At 41.2% G+C, this 23,443-nt stretch overlaps 1 protein-coding gene across 1 annotated transcript in view; it reads right to left on the reverse strand.

Annotated features, from left to right (window-relative positions):
* Positions 1 to 550: 550 nt before the first annotated feature.
* Positions 551 to 23,443, reverse strand: part of ITPR3 (inositol 1,4,5-trisphosphate receptor type 3) — a 2,403,054-nt gene continuing 2,380,161 nt past the window's right edge. Inside the window, exon 58 of the mRNA XM_044076491.1 lies at positions 551 to 3,389. Coding sequence (XP_043932426.1) covers positions 3,300 to 3,389 — 90 coding nt within the window. The 3' untranslated portion in view covers positions 551 to 3,299. The remainder of the gene's footprint in view (positions 3,390 to 23,443) is intronic.

The following is a 23,443-nucleotide window of genomic DNA, read 5'->3' on the forward strand; positions in this document are numbered from 1 at the left end:
CCCATCCTGTTATTACAACCTCCATCATGTTCATGTCCTTAATTAATTAGGGTTCAGGGCACAGCACTGACAGATTAAATGAAATCCTACTCAACCTTCAGGATTAAATGATACAATATACTGTTCAGGCTAACTGTATCTAAAGACTGCTAAAATCTGAGATAATTTAAGGCGTTAAGTAAAGTTACAATATTTATATATATTTATATTTCTACTGATTTTTTATACACAGAGAATATATTTTATTTTGGCTCCCAACACTGCATTTTTAAATTAAAAAAATGTTTGCTTAAAAGTTTTTTGAAATTAACTATAATCTTGGTAGTATTTGTTAATTTTAAAAGCTGAATGTTGTTTGTTTGTTTGTCTTTCGGCTTTTCCCGGTTAGGGGTCGCCACAGCGGAACTCTGGTCCGCTAATGATTGGCAGTTTGTTTTTATGGTATCGAGTTGCCAGCCCGATGCCCAACCTTCAACGAAGGCACGCCCATTCAATGCAAGTCTTTCGAACGCCCACTCGACCGCGGGGAGGACATGCAGACTCCACACAGAAGACACTCCCAACTCAAGCCGAGAATCGAATGGGAGAACCTCTTGCTGTGAGGCAACAACGCTACCGCTGCACCACCGCGGAAGTTTCATTTTAAAAGCTGAATTTTATACCATTTCAAAAGATTAATGTTTTTCCTGATTGGATAATTTTATCATGTGACTTGTATGGAAACCTTATTCATGTAATTATGGTTTCTGAGTTAATTACTCTGATGACGTTTTGTGATTGACACAGTCAAAACCACTTAAGAATAATTTTTTTATTTTCCTGTCTTGTGGCATCTCCACTGGCATTCTGTATTTTTTTCAATACATTTTCTTTCTTGATTTCCTGCCTGGGAGCATTCTCTCATCCTGCCTGCACACGCTGTAATAAATACTATGCATTGGCCTAGGAAGTTATTCCACTCCCCTGTAACAATTAGTTTTGCCCCTTCCCACCCACTAAGAAAGCACAACACAACAACACAGCTGTATATGTACGTTCCAGTCCATTTACATGAAAATATATCCAGAGCTACCTGACTGGACAGGCCATCGTGACACAGAGGGATGATGGGTTAGTAATAAGCACACATTGTGAAAGGCCTTCTTGTAGAGAAACAGATATAGTTTCATAGATTAGTACTAGGCTACCTGCCCTTCTGGGCCATTTTAAGCCTAGCCAATTACCCCATGTGATAATCAAACTCTGCACCTTGTGTTTATAAGATAAACACCTTAACCATTATCCCAACCCCCCAGCCCTGAGTACATCTCAGTTATATCTGATGTCAGATGAGTTAACTGTTGAAAAGAATCCAAAGCAGTAAACTTCTTATTTGGTCAGAGAATGGTTAAAATATAAAAGCTTAGAAGGCAGATCTCTATAATATTGAGGTTCAAAAGAAGGCCTGAATGATAGAATCATGGTCCAAGGAATAATGCTTGTTACAGGCATGAATCAATAACCAAGTGGCTGCAACACAAATGTCCGCAATGAAGGCATTCCTGAAAAAGTTGTAAAGAGTCACACCTAAAGTGGAGTGGCCTTTGAAGGAAGTATGTGTCAGTGGCTAATTTAACATCTGATGGAAAAACAAAGTGAAGATGACAACAAATAGGGTCTGATTAGCAAATGCTAGCTCCTTCCTCCCTGGAGCAAAACTGACAATTTTCTGTCCTCCTGAGTTTAAGTACCATTTTCAGGTACAATTGGAGCTAGCGATGTGTTGTCTGTGATGTGAAGGGTTTTCATTCTCCTACGTTATTCTTTTAGTTAAACTAGGGAGGTGAAGAGATTGACTTAAGGATTATTCTAACAGCCTCTTCAGAACGAAATGTTGCTAGGTCCTAACGGATCCCCAAGTCTTGTGAAAGGCCAAATGTGCTTCTCTAAAACTTTGAGCCTAATGCTTTGAAATCCTGCAACTACTGGTACTGACCACCAAGAAAAGCATCATCTTAAAGACAAATTTCAAAATTACTCCGGATGGGAAGTCTGTAAGTCATGAAGTTCAGGTACCAAATAAAAGAGTATTTTTCCCCCTCAAAGGATGGAGAATGGGTAGATCACCTATAAGGAACAGTTAAATTAGCCTTTGCTGGCTCACAGTTCTGTTCCCTAAGTCAGGACAGAGGGATACAGAGATGCTAGAGACATGCACCCTGACCATTGACTAACTAAGGCTTACTCACATCAGGTGATGTAAAGGTAAGCTAGCAATGAGACAGAGCGGTGAAGACAGCTGACGTCACACTGGAATGGATGGCAACAGGCATCACAAAAGAAAAACCAAGGCTACCTGTATGTAGAGCTAGATGGTAAGACTCTAACCTGGTTTACTATGTACAGTTCTGGAGGATCCAAGGATGCACTTGAGAGGATGGCAATAAGGCCATGTATAAGAACAGATAAAATCTTTATATTCCATCTTGATGAAAAGAAGGCAGGAGGAGGAGGAGGATAAAACTATCACAAAGTTTTCAGTAGAGTCCAAATAGATATCTTCTTTCAAAAATGTATATTAGAACAAGAGACTGCAATCTGAAGATGCAGCAAACTATTATTTCATAGAAATGGTGGTGGATGACTAGAAGAGGCTACCTGAAGAAACAGTACATCAAAAAAGTGACAGAATTCAACTATGCATAGGTTAAAAGTAAAAGCAAATCTAAGAACGGGTACAGTTAAAAGTGATTGCTAACTTAGCAGCGATCTCCAGTTTCTATAATAATGAAAGGACTAGGGATATCTGGGACCCATGTTATTTCTATTGTAGAAAAAAACACCCGTTTTAGAAAGTCATTTCCAGCAGAAAGCTACTAAGCTGAAGTGTAACTGCAACTAGTGTCCTTACGTACTGTATTGTTGTCAGTTTTGCTTGTTTATTTTTTTCCCTGTAAAACCAAACATTCACATTAATATAATAATAAAAATAAACTATCTCCAGTAGATTACAACACTGTAGTTAAGTCCCAGTTCATAAAATGAATAATTCCATTTCAGCAATTTACGTCCACTCCTGAGCAACAGACTCCAGTGTTTCCGGTGTGTAGGCTTTCTGCCTGCCACAGCTTGGAATGTGTTCGTTGTTGTATGCCGACACGTCCATGTTTATGAACAGAAGACTGGTAAAAGAAACAGCATTATTAATGCTGCTAAAAGCCATAGTCAGAGTCTGAACCTTACAAAAGTTCATTTTCAGCTTTAAGTGCATATTGAAGACACAAATGTTATGAAGTCTTTCTCCATCTTGGTAAAGGCACTTATGATTTAATGTGATGGTGATTTGTGGTGGTGTTGTTCTGCACATCTACAAACCCCATACGCTGTCTTCGTTTTCTCTGTTCTGTCATCTGTGTGATAATTAAAAAAAATAAGTTAAAGATAGCTACAAACAGCACTGTGTCAAATTCAAAGATGAGTCAGTATGAAGTTCACAAAAATTATGTCTCCCTCAATAGCATGCCTTACAAATTTTGCTTTCATATCTCCATTGGGGTTTATGTCAGATTATCGAGTTTTTGGAAACTTAAACTTCATATGGTCAAAACTTATGAAAACTTGAAGAAAATAAAATTATAGTTATGTAATTTCCAGAAGTCTGCATATGTGTTGTCTGTTTTTGTCCTTCTGTGACTGATGGGTCTAGGATCCACCCTCAGCTACTCGATAAACTTTAGGCTCCATAGCTCAAGTTCCTCCCCTTACCCATAATTCTCAGTCTACTCCTGAGATACCTCAGATTGAGTTTGACCTCTGTTTAGCTGATCACAACATATAAAGGGGGATCAGTCAACAGTAACCCTTGAGGTAAACAACACAGATAATAGAAAGGTGTGGAACAGGAGGAGAATCACAGAAAGAGAACTCCGGAGCCCACACAACAAAAACTAATAAGGAATATCCCACAAGACATACCAGGAGACAGTCAATAGGAAATGTGGGAAGTTGAGGAAAGGACAAAACAGACAACACAGGTGCAGAGTTTTGGCGAGTACATAACTATAATGTCTGATGTTTTCTTTTTAATCCATTCCTCAACTGATGGGACATGGTCCCCAGCTAGAGTAATCTTGGATGGTCCTCAAGGAAGGATATTCTGGAGTACACTGGAGCCAAAAGCTGCCCTATTTTTGGATAAAATACCCAATATCTAATGAGCTGTAAAGGTATGAGCACTGGACCACGTAGTGGCTGCACATCTATAGATGCTTTGGATCAAAAAGCAAATGATGTAGCCATAGATCTGGTGAAGTGTACATCACAATGTTTGGATAATGACAGGCCTTTTCTCCTGTAAATATAGGTTATGCAATCAGTGAGCCATCTGGCTAGGATCACTTTTGTCACTGATGTGCCTAATTTGGCTTTGGAAAAGGATACAAACAGTTGTTCTGATTTCCTTAGGTCTTCAGTTCTGCGAATGCAAAATCTGAGATGTGTATGAACATCCAATAAATGAAGCATGTATTCTCCCTTGTTAGAAAAACTAGGAAAGAAGACTGACAAGTTAATTGGCTGGTTATGATTTGCTTCTGACACCACTTCAGGTAGAAAGGAAGAACGAGTCCGAAGGGATACCCTGTCCTTGTGAAAAATCAGGTAAGGTGGCTGAGAAGAAAGTGCCTGGTGTTCAGATATCCATCTAGATGAAGTAATGGTGACTAGAAAAAGAGTTTTCCAGGATGAGAACTTTAACTCTGTCCTAGTTGAAGGTTCAAAGGGGGGTCTGAGTAAAGCCTGAAGGATAAGCGTGAGGTCCCACAGAAGGACAGGGTCATTAATTGGAGGCCAAAGCAGCAGGGTACCTTTAAGGAAAGCTCTGCACAACTTTAAGGAAGCTAGAGATAAATGATCCACAACCAAGTGAAAATTTGAGATGGCAGCCATTTGCACCTTGACAGTTGAATAACTAGGCCCATCACTGAAGATGGAAGCCAAGAAATCGAAAATCGAATCGCAGCAGAAAAAGTATCTAAATGTCTCTGATGGGCCCAGATAGAAAATCTTTTCCACTTACATTTATAAATCTTTCTGGTAGAGGCTTTTTGGGATGATATAATAAAGTGGAGAATGGGAGAAGAAAGCCTGAAACTTCCAGCCATCACTGGAAGTGGAGTAACCATGCAGTCAATTTGACAGATTGCATGTCTGGATGAAGCAATCCAGACAGGTGAGACAAAATGTCCTGAACAGCATCCAGCACCCAGGAAGGGTGAACTAGGTGAGGCCACAGGAAGGGGAACCATATTTGGCAAGGCCATAATAGGTTAATGAGGATAACCTTGCCCTTCCTCTGTAAAGCTTTTTGAATAAACTTGTGAATGAGAGGAGTTGGAGGGAAGGTGTATAACAGAGCAGAGTGCCAATAGTAAACTAAACAGTCTTTTGGTGACTCCCCCTCTGGAAGGATCAGAGCAAAGAACTTCATGCACTTGTATTGAGGGGAGAAGCAAAGAAATTATAGAGGAGTATTAAAAAAATTGCACTTACCTAGTATAACCTGCTCAAGCTAACAGTGACCATGGCTTACTGCTATAGCAGTAAACGAGATCTGAGGTATTTCAGTTGTAGATGGGGGATTATGGGTAAGGGGTTGAGCTCTAGCTACAGAGCCTAAAGTCTATCGAGTGGCCGAGGACAGATCCAAAGATGGATCCAAAACCCACCAGTTCAGGAACAGACAAAAAAGACAACATCAATTTAACAAAAAACTGATTTTGCAGGAGGGCAATCCCTTTTGGGGGTTGTACCCCCACACCTTATGCAAATTATATATACCAATTCTGAGATCGCACAACAGTGGGGAAAAGAGTAAATTCCCTGATCCCCACTGTACCACAATCTCTGTACGAATGCTTTGAATTTTCAGAAAGATGATCATATGGTCTCAACCAAATGAAATTCAAGTTTCCAAAACCTCGATCATCTGGCAGAAACCCATTATTTACTTATTGAGAAGAAAAATAAACATTTTTTCTGACATTTAAATCACTATTGACTTGCAAGCAGTAATTGTCCTTACTGGCTGCTTGATTGTTTTGTGCTGATTTATTTGGTACTGTGTTGGGCTGTTGAACACTGTGCACCCAATACCTGACTTGCTGGAATAGACTAAATTTCTGAATCCTAGGCCAACAGAAGAGTGCATTGTTGTTAAGCCTGCACTACAATACTGTGTGTTTGTGATTCTGATGTGTTAATAGTTAGTGGTATATTTGCTTGTTTGTGTGTCTGCTATTTTACATGTAGAGAAAGGAAAAGAGTTTGTTCCAGTGTTTAAAATGTCATTGGCTAATTAGCACCAATGTCCTGACTGGCTGCCTGGTTTTCTTGTGCTGATTTATTTAGTACGCTGTGTGGATCAGTTGTGTTGAGCTACTAAGCCCCACGCTGCATACACAGTGGTACTATCCTATGCTACACTGTAAGTATTATGAATCCTTACTCTTCAGGAACTGCACTATGTGCCACATATTAGTACTTCTTAAGATGGTGGTACCTGTGCCTACGTGTCACATATTATTCTACTGTGCTGACAAAACTAAAACTGCGTATCCATTTTATCTCCTGTGTAATACTTGCTAAACCTGTGGCATCTACATCTGTAACTCGAGTAATTTCTCATCATATTGTACTACTACCATTAAAACTGTACTCCCAACATTAAACACATTTTCCAATTTTTCTTTCACTGTGCTGAGTACTTCATAACTAACTGTTCATTTGTCCTTACTGGACAGCACATACTGTACTAGACATTAAACTGTTTGTCCATTTATTTTTCTGGGTGATTTCTGTACATTATACCAAACCCACTCCTTGCTACAGCTTACACTATCAGCTGACTATCTAGTGATTATTTAATCTAACTGTGCTGAATCCTAGCCAGCGCATTACTCTATTCACAATTAGACCAACTCCCCCATCACTTTACTACACACCATGGGACCAGAGTCTGCCTGTTGTCAGCCCCTTTAGGAAAATGTGCTGTTAAACAGTGTATAAATTGCCTTATGCTCAATGACAACCCCTTACTATGACTAGTGATTCCATATGTGAGAGGCGGAGATAAGTATTTAAAGTGAAAGCAAACCTCTTGCATCCCTAATATACCTGGCTACCAGTGATCACTATACACTCTCACCTCCACAATATGTCACATCACTAACACCACAGCTGCTCATGCTGATGTAGTTTTTATATCCCTCCCAATGCGCCCTAGATCCCACCCCACAGAAACCATAATACTGTACCCAGGCCTCAGCAGCACTATCATACCTTGTTCGTCAGATGCTGCTGAAGCAAGAGTTTCCTTTTTTGGCAGTCAGGAATAGGAGCAGAAAACATACTATACTTCTGGTGTGGAGGAGAGTCTACCTATCAAATCTTTGTATATGAGACATCTGAGTGTCAGACATCCAAATTAAAATGCTAGAAAAGTCATTCTGTACCTGAATAAAAGCAGTGAAGTCACAGGTTGCCATTCTCAATACATGATAATTAAGGTCCTGTGCCTCTCAACTGCCCATAGTTTTCAGGGGAGCCCCTGATTTTAATTCATTATTTTGATGTGTTCCTCCTAAAGTTTAATTTTTAAGACAAGGTGGTGGTAAAAATGACAGTTATTAAAGTCATGGGCTTAACCTTGCTAAAGAAAACGCATGCTACTTTAACCCTTTTACTCAATTATGTTTTCATATCAGTAGTACTAATGTTTAAAAAGTAAACTTTTCCTGACTATTTCTGGCTGCGTCCCTGAATCTGAAGATGATCAGTTGAGAGCTATGCCCATGTCAGCTGCCTGGGAACTAGCACTGGAGTAGGACATGATTTCTTTTTCACTCAAAATGAATCTTCATCAATGCACTCTTAATTTGATAGTAGCCTTTTTCTGTGCTGCTACCTCTCCTGTTGTCCCCTGATGTGGCAGTAAGGTACCTGAGAGAGCAAGGGATTTATGACAGACATCAGCCTGTAGAAGGCAGATTACATCTCATGGCCAACATGTGGAAGTTAAGCATTATCACTCAGAGCTTCAAAACAACACATTTCACTCACTGATACCCATCCCTCAGCCATTCCTGATGTATACTTTATCATTTTAAATTTCCAACATTTGTAAGATCTGGGCTCTCTATGTTTCTTTCTCTTTTCTTTACATTTAGAGGTTTCTTCTTTCTGTGTTTAGTTATAAGTACCACATAATTTTAGGTGTAAAATAGGGACAAGAGGCAAACGTCTGTAATTTTATTTGCTTCAAAATATCTGCAAATTCTGAGGTCTCATGGCAAAAACCAAGTGCTTTTAATAAGATTTAGCCCAAAGTTTAGTTTCTGACACTGATTTTTTTTTGCCACTGTTGAAAGTGTATTTGTTGTACTTTTAATATGACAAGTGTATCCGTCAAGCTCTCTCTCTCTCTCTGTATATGTACATGCATATATATACAAATAAACATCAAAATACGTGTGGTTGAGACCATATGACAGGCATTCCAAAACATCAATCTGGTTGTACTGAGAAAGTGGTACAGTGGGGATCAGAGCATTTGCCCTTTTCCTCATTGTAGTGCGATCTTGGGGTTCTATATATGTTTAGCAGGGGGGCTTGTCCTCTTGCAGAAACACTGTTTGGTGTTTGTGTAGTTTTTGACTTTCCGTAACTTCAGTCATGTGGGTTTGACTATATAAAGTTCGATGTTATGGAAAGTTGATATATTGAAGTACATCCAGACATGCGCACACACTTCTCCAATCATTTCAAATGGTAAGAAAAACTTTAGATATGCTCTTTAAATACTTTATAGATACAAAAGATTGGTGCACTGTCAAGAAAGATCTGAGAACAGCCAACAAATTGCCACAGCAATGAAAACTTATGTAGTGCACTCTGTCACCATTTAATGGCCATTTGCCCATTTGCTACCAGTCTCAAGTATATGTATACACACACACATATATATATATATATATATATATATATATATCTATCTATATATATATATATATATATATATATATATATATATATAAAATCAGTAAGTTCATTGTTCAAAGAGAGGTAAAGCCCTAAATTACACCAACCAACCCAGGTTCAATTAGCAGCGTCAGTCTGGAGGGGCTGAACGGAAGGGCTGTGATTGAGTAGCCAACACCAGCTCACCCACTGCAGTGGTATGAAGGTAATGTAGGCCACTGTATGACTGCTCCCTACTGGAGGCCAAGAGATTTAGCAGAAGGGGAAAGTCAAATGTTGGACATACCAGTGCCATTCCTTGGTGCTCATCATAGAGCATGCAAGCATATGCATGCTTGGATTCAGAACTATGGGCGTTCATGTCTAAAGCCAGAAAATGCTTTGAGGGAAGGTTCATAGATTAGTACTAGGCTATCGGCCCTAGGGCCTATACAAATCCCTGTCTGCTAGGATGATGGCTTTCCACCAGCCAGTTCTTGGTGCCGCTACACAACACCACACAACAGACAGCAAAGAAGAATGAAAGGGCCAAACAACTGTCAGAAAGGAAATGATAACAAGTCGGTAGGGGCCAGAATAGGTTACCGTTAAATAAATAAACTTTGATATACGTGCTTATTCAGAGTACGAGCATGTTGGGACATCTATCACTTCATTAGTGCAATCACCTGTCCACTCCCTTCCTCCTTAGTGCTCTCATTCTAGCCAATCGTTCAACTAGCACAATGAAACCTGAAGCAGCACAGCTTTAACAAAACTGCCAGCTTTACAGCAGATTCTTTACCTGGAAGTCAGCATCACCGAACTGCCTTTAACCACTCTACAGAGCAAGAATTCCAAAAAATGTCATTCTCTTAATTTACAAGAGCTCACAGGTTACTATATACTGAAATTTGTTCCATCCTTGGCTAACATTATGTCCCAGAATCCCTGTATATGATCCTTACACAGTCTTATCTACTGTTATATCAAAATGGAATAAACTGCATTTCTCTATTAGGCAATATCTTGACGTAAGCTCAATGTCTCTTTGGAAAAAAAAATGGGTAATTTCAATGTGTCTCTGCAACTGTCATATCACATAAATGAAAACTTTACAGCTGTACCATCTGAACAACTTCATTTTTTCAGCAGAACTTGCCGCTAACATGGAAGCATTGTAGTTTTCCAGTTCTGCATCAATGGCTAACTAAACTACCATTTTAGTCACATCAACTTGTATCAAGATCATTATCTCAAAGTGTATTACAGAGATTATCCATACAACTTGTGATTTTTTTTTTAACTATACAAAGTCTCTCCTTCTTCTCTTAAGACTGCCAGCCAACAGTATGGCACAATCATCATGACAACGGAACCAGCAAGAAACTATGAGCAACAACCAGGTTCACTGGAAGAGAAAATGAACAATGTGTTACAACCCTTATCAAAAATTTTTGTGAAACACTTCAGACATTAAAGTATTAGCCTTAACTATTAAAGCTGACTTTGAAAACTGGGCAGTTAAAAAGACTTTTTAGCAGATGTTCTTCGTGTTTCACTGTTGCAGTCATCACATTTGGGTTATCTGCTTGCAGGTACCCCTCGATCGGCCTGATTAACAAAGTCTTGGGTCCTGCATCGGTTGCTGTCCCTTCTTCCATGATGTCAGGTCGTCAGGGGTATAAAATATGCAGCCGATACCATTACATCCATCTTTCTTGCCGTGTGGTGCCCGAAGCAGAAGCAGTTCGCAAGTGCCAGTCGGCCGACTCCTGAAATTTTCATTTTCGAGTTTCAAAACTGAAGTCTTCAACTAAAGCTAAGTACCCTGTTGGGGAAACTTTTTCTTGCTCCTTACCGATGTCAGTAAAAGTTAATAATTGCATTACTTGTGGAAAGCAAATACCTCATAAAGATTTTCATTCGTACTGTATTCCTTGCCTAGGCCCTGACCACGACTTACTTTGCTGTTGGTTTTGTGCTTTATTTAATCAGTACACTATCCATCATCGGTATATTTTTGCCTCTACATATTTCGGTTCTCTGTTTAATTATCCAGAAATGTCGTTGGTTAGCCATCCGACTACCGGGATTCTGAAAAAACGCAAAGATAAAGACAGAGATAGGCCGCCGAGGTCCAAAACTGCCGACGATGCTTCTCCTAAGCCAGTTACCAGTTCACTGGTACTCAGTGTGACGCTTTTGCAGCCCCTGATACCCGCTACTTCTGATTCGCAGGCCTCTACTGAGACCCATTCGTATGCCGCAAGATGCTACAACTATGGAACCCACAGATGTCTCTACCATGGATGGATCCGGACTCGTCGATATTAGGCACTAGGTAATATTTTGTTTTGTTTTTATATATTAGAACCCTTTGGGCATGACTCCGTAGTAACGGGACACTATTGGCCCCTCGATGGACTTATTATTTTGCTGTTAAATATGAGGCATTGTCTTTAGTGTACAGACAATGCTTTTTAGCCAGGCTAGTAATATTGACCTTGAGCATTTGACATCAAAGATCAATATCTTATATCAAGATATTTGATTAATATGCTTTAGTATGTGATAAATGATTTTATTTAGATATTATCTTCGTATCAGCTTGCAACATATACTGCTTGACTAAAATTGTTATCTAAGCTCGTCGATAATGTATAGAGAAGGTCTTAATATTGAAAATATATAAATAATTTATCATGCAATTTTATTTATGTCTACTGGTGACAAACCATGAAGTTTTATTTATTTGTTATATATTTATATGTTAGAGTTCTGACACCGGAGTATGTAAGAGCTCTTGTCCCTTTAAATTTTGAAATTATTGTGGTTTTAATTGCTTAATTATTGTTTTATTGGATTGTTTAATTGAAATTTGCATTTGTATATAAGAGAATGGATTTTGTTGTTTAATTGTAACCTGATGAAGCGCACCTGAGTGTGCGTGAAAGCGCTCATTTCTTATTAAATTCTTTATATTTTTTCATGGTGGTTCCTTGCAGTTTATCCTTTTTTCTCACCTTTTTGACGATCGTGGTGGAAGGAACCTTTGAATGGTCGGTGTTTGTTTGCTGCTAATAGTTTTGTTGTTTCTCTGCTTAGCCGACCGTTACATGATGGATGTGCCGAACATAGAACTTGACTACAATCCAACAGGTACTTGTGGCACCGATAGTTGGAATTGTTTGTTTTACCAGAAAGAAAATCCGCTCTTGAACTTGGATGTTAAATGTGATGCACCTGTGATAGCTACTAATAGCAACGAAAATTTACGTGATTTTTTTGGTCTACTAAGAAACCTGGAGAATGATTTATATCGACTACACAGGCTCGTTTGGCAAAAGAGACACCTACAAGCCTGTCTCCATTTTAAGGTTGTTCCGCGCGGCATGCGGGTCTTGTGTATGCCGAGTTATGGAGACAGCCACCCGGAGTTACTACGGAAGTGGCAACAGCTCAACATCGAATTTGGTAACAAGTATATACATCTTCTATTAGACTATTTCTCCCCTATTGAAGCTGACCTCTTAATTAATGTGGAAGAGCAATATAAGTTTATTACTATGAACTATAAAACTGAGTTCTGTGTCTCGAAAATCAATAACATGAATAAACAACTTGCTCTCTATAGCAATAAACTTGAGCAAATAAAGCTCAAGAAACTAAGACGCGACTACCAGGACTTTCAATTGGGTCGCATCTTTGTCTGGCCGAGAGCAAACCATAAAGAGGGATCGGGATCTGTTTACACTTCGGAGACTTCACAAGTAATAACTGCCGAGCTTGATGCTCCTGTTGAATCTCTGGTTGTTTGCCCGCTGAATGATGATCAAATAACTGATGCTACTGATCGAGAGCCCAGTCTATCTAATGTTTCTATACCCTGTAACCAACAGGGTTTAACCTGTATTGATAATTTGGGTGCTAGACCCAAAGCTAGCAACTCAAGGAACGTCTTTGCTGCACCCATGTCTTTAAACTTCCCCCTTCCTTACAAGAGCGCAGTACGCACGCGCTCAACCAGTCGGGGAAGAGTAAAAAGAAAGATATCGGGGGAACCCCAGAATCAAGAAGGAAAGTAAGGAACTGAACTGTCTATTTTTTAATTTGACATCTAGGACTTTTTCCACTGATGAACAGTTTATTTTGAACAAAGGCTTATCGTTCATCCCTTCCAAGGGAAGTACGCTACCTGATACGCTTATAGGTTTGCGTCTCTTCACAAGAAAACTGTCCATAAAGGTACTGTTCAAGGACAATTTAACCGACAATGCTGTTTCTGGTTATAATACACAGTTATGTAAGAGAAAAAGCTGTTTTATACCTCCAATGCCGCATCTTGTTGAATGTTTTATGCGTGCTTGTGAGTGTGACTTTTATTTGTATTTTGAAGAAGAGAAACATAAGGGCACCTTTGTAAATTTGAACCATGCACAAAAGTGTTCACTTGACCATCTTTCCAGTGATACAGGCATAGTCTTTAAACCAGCCGACAAGGGAGGGGGGATAGTTGCATTGGATGCCTGTTTTTACAAAGAACTAATGTTTAACATGCTTAGTAATGATAAGGCTTATAAGGTAATAGATAGATCAAAAATAACATCCATTGTTAATTATGTACATGATACGATCTATGATTTGCTTATGACTAGATCTATAGATAAAACCCTTTATGACTTTCTAATCATAGATTCCCCCATGATTCCCTTAATTAAGGGGTTGCCCAAGTTGCATAAAAATGAAGATCCTCTTCCATTACGCCCAATAGTATCTGGTGAACATTGGGTTACAGAAAATGCCTCGCTATATGTGCAATCTAAATTAGGTGTCCTGGTGAATGCTGTTCCTACTATCTTGAAAAATACTTATGACCTTTTAAGTGACCTTAAACATGATTCATTAAGGAATAATATAAATAAAGATACTCTAATGGTTACGTTGGACATCAAAAGTTTATTCACCAGTATCCCCAATGACTATGGCCTTGATGCCATAAGATCCTACCTCGTCGAACTTGGTTCTATGGATAGTAATGAATTAATGACCATCTGCTGCCTACTTGACTTGGTTTTGAACAATAACATCTTTCTATTTGACCATAAGGTGTATGCTCAAACATGGGGAGTGGCCATGGGCACTCCCTGTGCTAATGCATACGCCAATTTGGTAGTTTATCAATGGGAGAAAGACTTTATATTTAACGATCCCAGGTTTAGGAACATCATTTTATATAGGCGCTTTGTAGATGACGTCTTATTGTTCTGGAATGGTGGCATACATGCATTACAAGAGTTCATATGCTATATGAACTCTACTACTTCATTCTTTAGCTTTACCTATGAATATTCCATTGTCAGCGTTAATTTCCTGGACATTACTATCATAAAGGAGATGAACAATAGCCTAACTACCACCTTATACAAAAAATCATGTTGGAAAAATAGCATTTTACACTATGATAGTCTACATCCACGTTATGTGTTTTGCAACATTGTGAAAGGACAAATGACTAGAATACTTAGACTCTGTAGCAATGAACAGGATGCTATGGAATTAATAAAACATCAAACAGAATACTTCATAGATAGGGGCTATCCTCCTGATCTCATCAGCAAAGTAACAAATACGTTATTTGAAATACCAATTTGTAAAAGAAGGGAAAGCCATATTCACTATACAAAAGGGAGCAAGAAGGGTGTGGCTTATGGGATTAAATATACCAACGATGTTGAGCATTTAATTAAGATTATTAGAGGCAATTGGAAGATATTGCTTTTGGATCCATCTTTGTCACAATTAGTTGGGAAGGAACCTACATTTAGGTTTAATAATTGCCTAAATATTAAGAGGCTACTTTGCAAAGAAAAATTAGATGCTCATCCTGTTGACATAAGAGCAAATTTTAAGACAGGAACTTATCCATGTAGTAGATGTTCATCTTGTAAATACATTGCTAAAACTCAAAATTGACATTCCAGGTATCAACTTAGTTTTTAAACCTACTTTCTATGCTACATGTGACACGCACAACGTCATCTATCTGGCAACTTGCAATCTATGTGATGCATACTATGTAGGGATGACATCACGTAGATTTAAGGATCGTATATATAATCATACATACGACATAAAGAAGAACAACCTTACAAATGCCCTAGCCATGCATTGTCATGTTAGACCTCAGCATAGTTTTAGCTTCTTGGTATTGCAAGTTGTGAACCCTAATAGAAGAGAAGGGGATCATATAGGTACCATTGAGATGTTTGAACTTAGATGGATTTTGAGGCTAAAGGCCCATGTCGCACCAGGACTTAACTCAATGGTTAGCATTCGCCCTGCTCTATTAGGGTCCTTATAGAATGTTTTGCTGTATTCCCTTTCTCTAATTAACCTGGATATTGATTATCCATACTACCTAGGCTAACAGAGAAGGTTTATCCAAGCAATCTCCGTCACTTTTGCAACAACCTTTGCTTATAGTATACATTAGCCTCATTCCTTGGTTCTTATGTACATGATTCAGGTTCTGTTCTGTTACATTTTCTATATTACTGTTTTAATATAATCATGTATGGCATAATCTATGATTTGATTATGAGCTTAGGAGCTTTTGTTTATGTTCCGTTGTATACATCTTTATCTTATTATCTAACTATGAGATTAACACACCTTTTTTAGACAGTTTGAAATTAATTAATTGTAATGTTTGTCTGACTATGAATAGGTAATTAGATAATATATGAATACATATTGAAAATGTGTGTTTGCCCCAAGCTCTTAGCTTCCATGTATCACCTACATTCTTAGATTTTCGATCTGGTTGATAATTGTAATATTAGCTCTTAGCTTCCATGTATCACCTACATTCTTAGATTTTCGATCTGGTTAATAATTGTAACATTACACCATACTTATGATCGACTCGTCGATATTAGGCACTAGGTAATATTTTGTTTTGTTTTTATATATTAGAACCCTTTGGGCATGACTCCGTAGTAACGGGACACTATTGACCCCTCGATGGACTTATTATTTTGCTGTTAAATATGAGGCATTGTCTTTAGTGTACAGACAATGCTTTTTAGCCAGGCTAGTAATATTGACCTTGAGCATTTGACATCAAAGATCAATATCTTATATCAAGATATTTGATTAATATGCTTTAGTATGTGATAAATGATTTTATTTAGATATTATCTTCGTATCAGCTTGCAACATATACTGCTTGACTAAAATTGTTATCTAAGCTCGTCGATAATGTATAGAGAAGGTCTTAATATTGAAAATATATAAATAATTTATCATGCAATTTTATTTATGTCTACTGGTGACAAACCATGAAGTTTTATTTATTTGTTATATATTTATATGTTAGAGTTCTGACACCGGAGTATGTAAGAGCTCTTGTCCCTTTAAATTTTGAAATTATTGTGGTTTTAATTGCTTAATTATTGTTTTATTGGATTGTTTAATTGAAATTTGCATTTGTATATAAGAGAATGGATTTTGTTGTTTAATTGTAACCTGATGAAGCGCACCTGAGTGTGCGTGAAAGCGCTCGTTTCTTATTAAATTCTTTATATTTTTTCATGGTGGTTCCTTGCAGTTTATCCTTTTTTTAGCCATCCGACTACCGGGATTCTGAAAAAACGCAAAGATAAAGACAGAGATAGGCCGCCGAGGTCCAAAAATAGAAGTTATGTTCTTACCATAACGTTCCATGTTAGTTGTCTTCTTCTCGCCTTCTTCTTGCTGGATGGGTTCGGAGCCGACCTCGGCTCCGACTCGGCCACTCTAAAAGCTCGAGAGTTGGTTCCACCGGCTCGAGGCTCCCCTTATATCCCACAATGCTAGGCGAGAGTTACCTCAGATCTCGTTTGTAAGCTAACCCCAGCTTATAACAGTAACAGTATAACTGTAAAACAGAATCCACCTCTAACAACAGGAAGCAAAAGGGTGACCTACATCCTGAACCAAGAAATATGCATAATAGCATATGACTAAGAAAGAGGTGGTAGAAAGAGAGGTCACGATCACAACTCCTCTAGGTCTGTCCAGGCCAGGGGGAAGGAGGGTGGGACGCAAGAAGAAGGCGAGAAGAAGACAACTAACATGGAACGTTATGGTAAGAACATAACTTCTATATGTTAAGTTGTCTATCTCGCCTTCATTCTTGCTGGATGGGACCGCGTCCCTAGCACCTTGTCCCGGGTGGCCTAACGGAACAGACTCTTGAGAACAGTGGAACCAAAATTAGCTCTATGCCTAGAAGCTAAATCCAACTTATAATGAGAAATAAAAGTGTGAGGAGTAGCCCAAGTAGCCGCTGCACAAATGGTGTCAATAGGCAGTCTGTCTTGGAAGGCTAAAGAAGTAGCCAAAGCTCTGGTGGAATGGGCTTTAGGTTTATTAGGCAATTTTTGTTGTCTAATTTCATATACCAAGGAAATCAAAGATGTTAGCCATCTGGATAATGATACCTTTGAAACTGAAAGTCCCTTCCTGCTTTCCGCATAGGAGACAAACAGCTGATCAGATTTTCTGAATTGTTTCGTCCTATCCAAGTAGTACCTTAATTGACGATGAACATCCAGGCAGTGTAATTTTGTTCAGACCTATTTGAATACTCTGGGAAAAAGACAGGGAGGTCAATGGTTTGATTTAGATTTGATGTTGAAACCACCTTAGGCAAAAAGGACGGGTTAGTTCGTAAGGAAACTCTGTCCTTATGGAATACAAGATAAGGAGAACGACAACTGAGTGCTTGAAGTTCTGAAATTCTTCTAGCTGATGTGATAGCCACCAGAAAGAGAGTTTTCCATGATAATAATTTCAAGGAACATGAAGCTGCAGGTTCAAAAGGGGAAAGAATCAAAGAAGCAAGAACTAAATTTAGGTCCCAAGGAGAAGGAGGATTTCTTATAGGAGGTCTGAGAAGAAAAACTCCTTTCAAAAAGGCTTTGCAAAGTTTGTGGGACATTAGGGCAGATTCAGAAATACCCACATGGAAATTAGAAATAGCTGCCAATTGAACCTTAAGAGTAGATGGAGATGAACCTGCATGGAAGAGTTCAGCTAGAAAATCAAGGACTAGTTGGATGGAAGCGGTGAAAGGATCTATGTCCTTTCCTTGTGCCCAATATGAGAAGCGTTTCCACTTACTCAAATAAATCTTTCGAGTGGAAGATTTATGGGAAGCTATCAATATATCTATAACAGAGTGAGATAATTGAGGAAGCCTGGCTACGGTTGGAACTGGAGGAACCAAGCAGTGAGGTTCAGAGAGGGAAGGGAGCGATGAAACTGACCCGACTGGTGGATCAAAAGATCTGGAACTAGGTCCAGATTCCACGGTCGCTCCAAAAGAAATCGATGTAGAAAGGGGAACCACACTTGTCGAGGCCAGTAAGGAGCAATGAGGATCAATGAGGCCTTCTGAGCGATAGCTTTCTGTATTACTTGAGAGATCAGTGGGAAAGGAGGAAATGCATACAGAAGTCCCCGGGGCCAAACTTGGACTAGAGCGTCCCTGCTGGGTTGGCCTGGTAAAGGGAATAGAGTGAAATATTCTCTGCACTTGCTGTTTTGGGGAGTAGCAAAAAGATCGCAGCAAGGCTGACCCCACTTGAGAAAGATTTCTCTCACTACAGAGTCTTTCAGAGACCACTCGTGAGGCATGAGTATAGCTCTGCTCAACTTGTCCGCAATGTGATTGGACTTCCCGGGGATGTGCGTTGCTATCAGAAACCGCTGAGAAGAAATTGCCCATTGCCACAGTCTGAGTGCTTCTCGACACAGGGGGTATGATCTGGTTCCGCCTTGTTTGTTGATGTACCACACTACAGACATATTGTCTGTCTGGATTGCAATCGTTCCCAAGGGAAGAGAGTCTTGAAGGGCTTGCAACGCTAAAAGCACTGCTCTCATCTCCAGAACATTTATGTGCAAGTGGCATTCGTTTGGTTGCCATGTGCCCTGGACTGTCCTGCCCTGATAATGCCCCCACCCGATCAGGGAGGCATCCGTTGTCAGAGTAGCAACCGGAGGAAGTGGAACAAAGGGTCTTCCGACAGGAGCTGGGGAAGACATCCACCACATGAGATGCTTTTGCACGCTTGCGTGATCATAATGGTGTGAGACATTGGAAGTTCCTGGTATGACCATTGAGTAAAAGCATCCACTGAAGGATCCGCATGTGGTATCTGGCCAATGGAAGGAGGGTATGGCGCTGCCATGATTCCCAACACCTTTAGAACTAACCTGGCTTTGACTCTGTTGTTGTTGAGAAGAAGTGACACCAATTTGTGAATGTCTGATATCCTTTGGTTCGTTAGCCTTGCAGACATGTTTATAGTATCTAAATTTGCGCCTATGTAGGTAATAGTACGACAAGCGACAAAACAGACTTTTCGCAATTTATTGAAATACCCAGTTTTGACAAAGCGAAAAGTATAATCTCTGGCCATCAGAAGGAGATGCTTGGTGGGAGCTGTGAGAAGCCAGTCGTCCAAATATGGAAACACCTGGAATCCTTGTCGTCTCAGGTGAGAAGCTACCACTGCCATGCATTTGGTAAACACCCCGGGGGGCAGTGGTGAGACCAAAGGGCAGGGCCCTGAACTGAAAATGACTGGTTCCCAGCCTGAAGCGGAGGAATCTTCTGGAGCGTCTGTTCATTTTATGTGATAGTACGCATTCCGAAGGTCTATAGAGCACATCCAGTTTCCTTTGCCCAAAAGGGGAAGAATGGATTGCAGCGTGACCATCCGAAATCTTGTTTTCTTGACTGATTTGTTCAAGACACTGAGATCCAAAATCGGTCTCCAGTCCCCTGTTTTCTTTGGAACTAAAAAGAACCTTGAGTAGATTCCGGATCCTTGTTGGTCTGCTGGCACTGACTGAATTGCTCTTTTTGCAAGCAGTTTTGAAATTTCCAAAGCTGCTATATCCCTTTGAGCGGGTGGAACATCTGGAAGGGATTTTTTTGACTGATTTGGAAAACGAAGAAAGGGGATAGAATAGCCTTCGGAAATGATGGACTGTACCCATTTGTCTTGAGTCAGGGATAGCCAGGCTTCTGGGTACAGTGACAATCTTCCCCCGACTGCCTCCGAAGATGGGCAGTCGGGCAACACCTCAGGGATGCTGAAAGGGCTTGTCAGGAAAGGCTTCCCGATTGCCCTGGTTCTGCGGACCCCCCCTGCCCCTAGGGCGACGTCTACCATTGTTATTCCCACCTCTGCCTCTGGTAGGAAAACGACTGTGTGCGTCAGGCGAAGTCCCTTGAGATTGTTTACGGAACCACATCTTCCCACCCTTCTGGCCTTTGGGGTAAGGCCTAGAAGGAGTCGAAAACGGACTCCGACGGCAGAAAGGGTCTTGCCATCAGTCTCGCACCTAGTCAGGGTTTCTTTCACTTGAGGACCAAAGAGAGATGATCCATCAAAAGGGGAGTTCGTGAAAGACGTCTTGAAAGGGTCCGCAAAATTGCATAGCCGCATCCAGGCGTGCCTACGTAAGGCTACACCTGTCCCTGCGGCTCTGCTCGCTCCATCGGCCGCATAAGAGAGGAGGCGCATGGAGGAGTTAGATATGGAATTAAGGGTAGCCAGCTGCATGTTCATTTTATCTTGGAAACCCGCAGCTGTAGGATCCTTTAACATTTCACTCGCTTCCTTGATCAAGTCCCTTTGAAGACGAGTGAAATGGCACAGGTAATTCAGCGAACGCATGGTAAATGTCGCTGAGGAGAACATCCGCTTCCTGTACCTATCCATGGACCTAGATTCCTTGTTAGGTGGATGGACAGGGACTGAAGGATCAGCCAGTTCCTTCTTTGTGGCAGCAGCTACCACCATAGCATCCACAGAAACTCCTTTTGATAAAAATTGCTTGTCTGATGGAGCTGTGATGAATTTAGAGGGTCTCCTGGGAGTGGGGTCCACTGAATCAGGAGCCGTCCATGCCTTCTTAGCAACCACCTGCATGAGGGGGTCGAAGGGGGACACCCAGGAGGTGGAAGGACGAGAGCCAAACGCCTCAAGATACACAGATTCGTCCTCCGAAGGGTTGAGGGCTGGCCAATTTCCCCTCTGTTTCAGGATCTCCAGAATGTCTGCAAATGAGACATCTTCAGAAGGGGAACGGGGAACCCTCAGAATCATCCAGATCTGTGTCTGGCGTGATAGACTCAGGTGAGTCAATGTGCTTCCTCTTGCACTTCCTCTTCCGAGGGGCTCTTCTGCCAAATCAGGAGAGGCCTCGAAGAGGATGAAATCCCACAGGGGCTCCTGAGGAGCTGGCTCTCTGCGGTCCGGGATGAGGGAGTGAGTCGACTTACCCTGAGGCAGCATAGAGGAGGGGCGACGGAGCCGACTGTGGAGTAGAGCCAGGCTCTAACACACTCCGCATGACCTCGAATGCACCCCTGTCAGGCAGAGCCAGAGGTCCCGCTCCGAGGAGCTAAGAACCCCTTGGCACCGACAGTGATGGCTCCGAGGTCGATGTCGGAGCCGAACTCACCAGCGCCGAAGCACCGAGAAGGAGAGGGGGGTCGGACAAGGGTCCGATGCCACTCACCCCCTCGGAGCCGACGAGGGAAGTCCGGCGCCGAGATTCCTCCAAAGAAGAAAACGGAGCCGACGACGGAGCCGAAGACAATTGTCTCGGCTCCGAAGTGATCACAGTCTCGGTTCCGACACGACCCGGCTCCGAGCTCAAGAGAGTCGAAGGAGGAAAGAGTTGATGGACCGGGGCAGGCACCGACTGATGAGTCGGGCTCTGAAGCATCTGGGCTAGTGCCTCGGACTTGAGTAGTCGACTCACCACTCTCTGCAGGTCATGATCGGACAGCCTCGATGACCTAGAGGAATGAGACCTTTGGCTCCGTTCAGACAGCAGGGGAGATCCTGGAGCCGAATGAACGGAGCCAAGAGAAGGAGACCTAGACCTCTTTCTAGTTGTCGGCTCCGAAGGTCTGGTCGGAGCCGACACGGGTACCTCAATAACCTCGGCTCCGGCCGGGGCCGAGGAAGCCACAGAAACTGTGGACTGAGACTTATCGGCTCCAGCCGGAGCCGATAAAGGCAAAGGTTGAACAACCTGAGGTCTCGGCTCAGAAGCCGGAGCTGAAGACCTCGATGCCTTAGAGGGCTTCCCTGTTGAAACTGACAGGGAATCCTCTGGCTTCAATAATCCTCTCAGAATCAACTTGTTTTTTCTTTCCTGCAGGACCCTGGGACTGAAGCCATGGCACACAGCACAGGAGTCCTGCAGGTGCAAAGGCCCCAGACAATAGACACAAGAAGTGTGAGCGTCTGTCAGAGACATTTTCTGACAGCACGCATCACACTTCTTGAATCCGGAGACCTTTGCTTCTTTAGACATTTCCCTAACTGACAGGTGTACACAAACACACACCAAAGTTATACCCTGTCAGCAAAAAATAATAATTTTAGTAGTAATACTAGAATTAAGTACAATAAAATTAAAGTAAACTACACAAACACTCCACTAGGGAAGGGAAGGCCTAAGGCCCAAAGGAAGAACCAAAGGTTCTTTTAGTAAAGAAACGGGAAAAATTAGGGTCGGGGATAAAGTTTTATAATCTACACTAATCTAGGAAGAATTTAACTTAAAAAGGGGGAAAAAGATTAACTTTTAGAAGAAAAAGCTAACACTCACCAGGAACCGGTAGAAGCAACCAACCTCGAAGCTGTAGCGGCAAACGAGATCTGGGGTAACTCTCGCCTAGCATTGTGGGATATAAGGGGAGCCTCGAGCCGGTGGAACCAACTCTCGAGCTTTTAGAGTGGCCGAGTCGGAGCCGAGGTCGGCTCCGAACCCATCCAGCAAGAATGAAGGCGAGATAGACAACTTAACATCTGCCGACGATGCTTCTCCTAAGCCAGTTACCAGTTCACCGGTACTCAGTGTGACGCTTTCGCAGCCCCTGATACCCGCTACTTCTGATTCGCAGGCCTCTACTGAGACCCATTCGTATGCCGCGAGATGCTACAACTATGGAACCCACGGATGTCTCTACCATGGATGGATCCGGAGCCGCTGTGCAGGCATCGGCTTCTGAGGGTGTATTCAGACCTACAAACTTGCATATTAAACCAACGCCTCCTTCTTTACTTACGCCTAAATCTCGATCCATGCCTAAAAAATTGATGCTCAGGCCTCTATGCCTAAAAAACAAATGATAAGAATGGCTGAAGATCTAATAACTCTAATCAGGGGTAGCCAACCCCCCCCCCCCCACGAGACCTAGGACTGAAGTTGATTATGAATCTTCTGATCAGGATTCTGTTTTTTCTGATTCTTCTGATGATCTGGATTTGCCCTTATCTACTTATGAAGATTCTGTTGCAGAGGACTCCATTCCCTCTGCTTCCCCTCCTGAGGATTTTTCTTTTGGGGAAACCTTACATACTCTAAG

Source organism: Protopterus annectens, chromosome 7.part0 (assembly GCF_019279795.1).
Source record: "Protopterus annectens isolate FY-2018-M chromosome 7.part0, PAN1.0, whole genome shotgun sequence".
In the NCBI taxonomy this organism is placed as follows: domain Eukaryota; kingdom Metazoa; phylum Chordata; order Ceratodontiformes; family Protopteridae; genus Protopterus; species Protopterus annectens.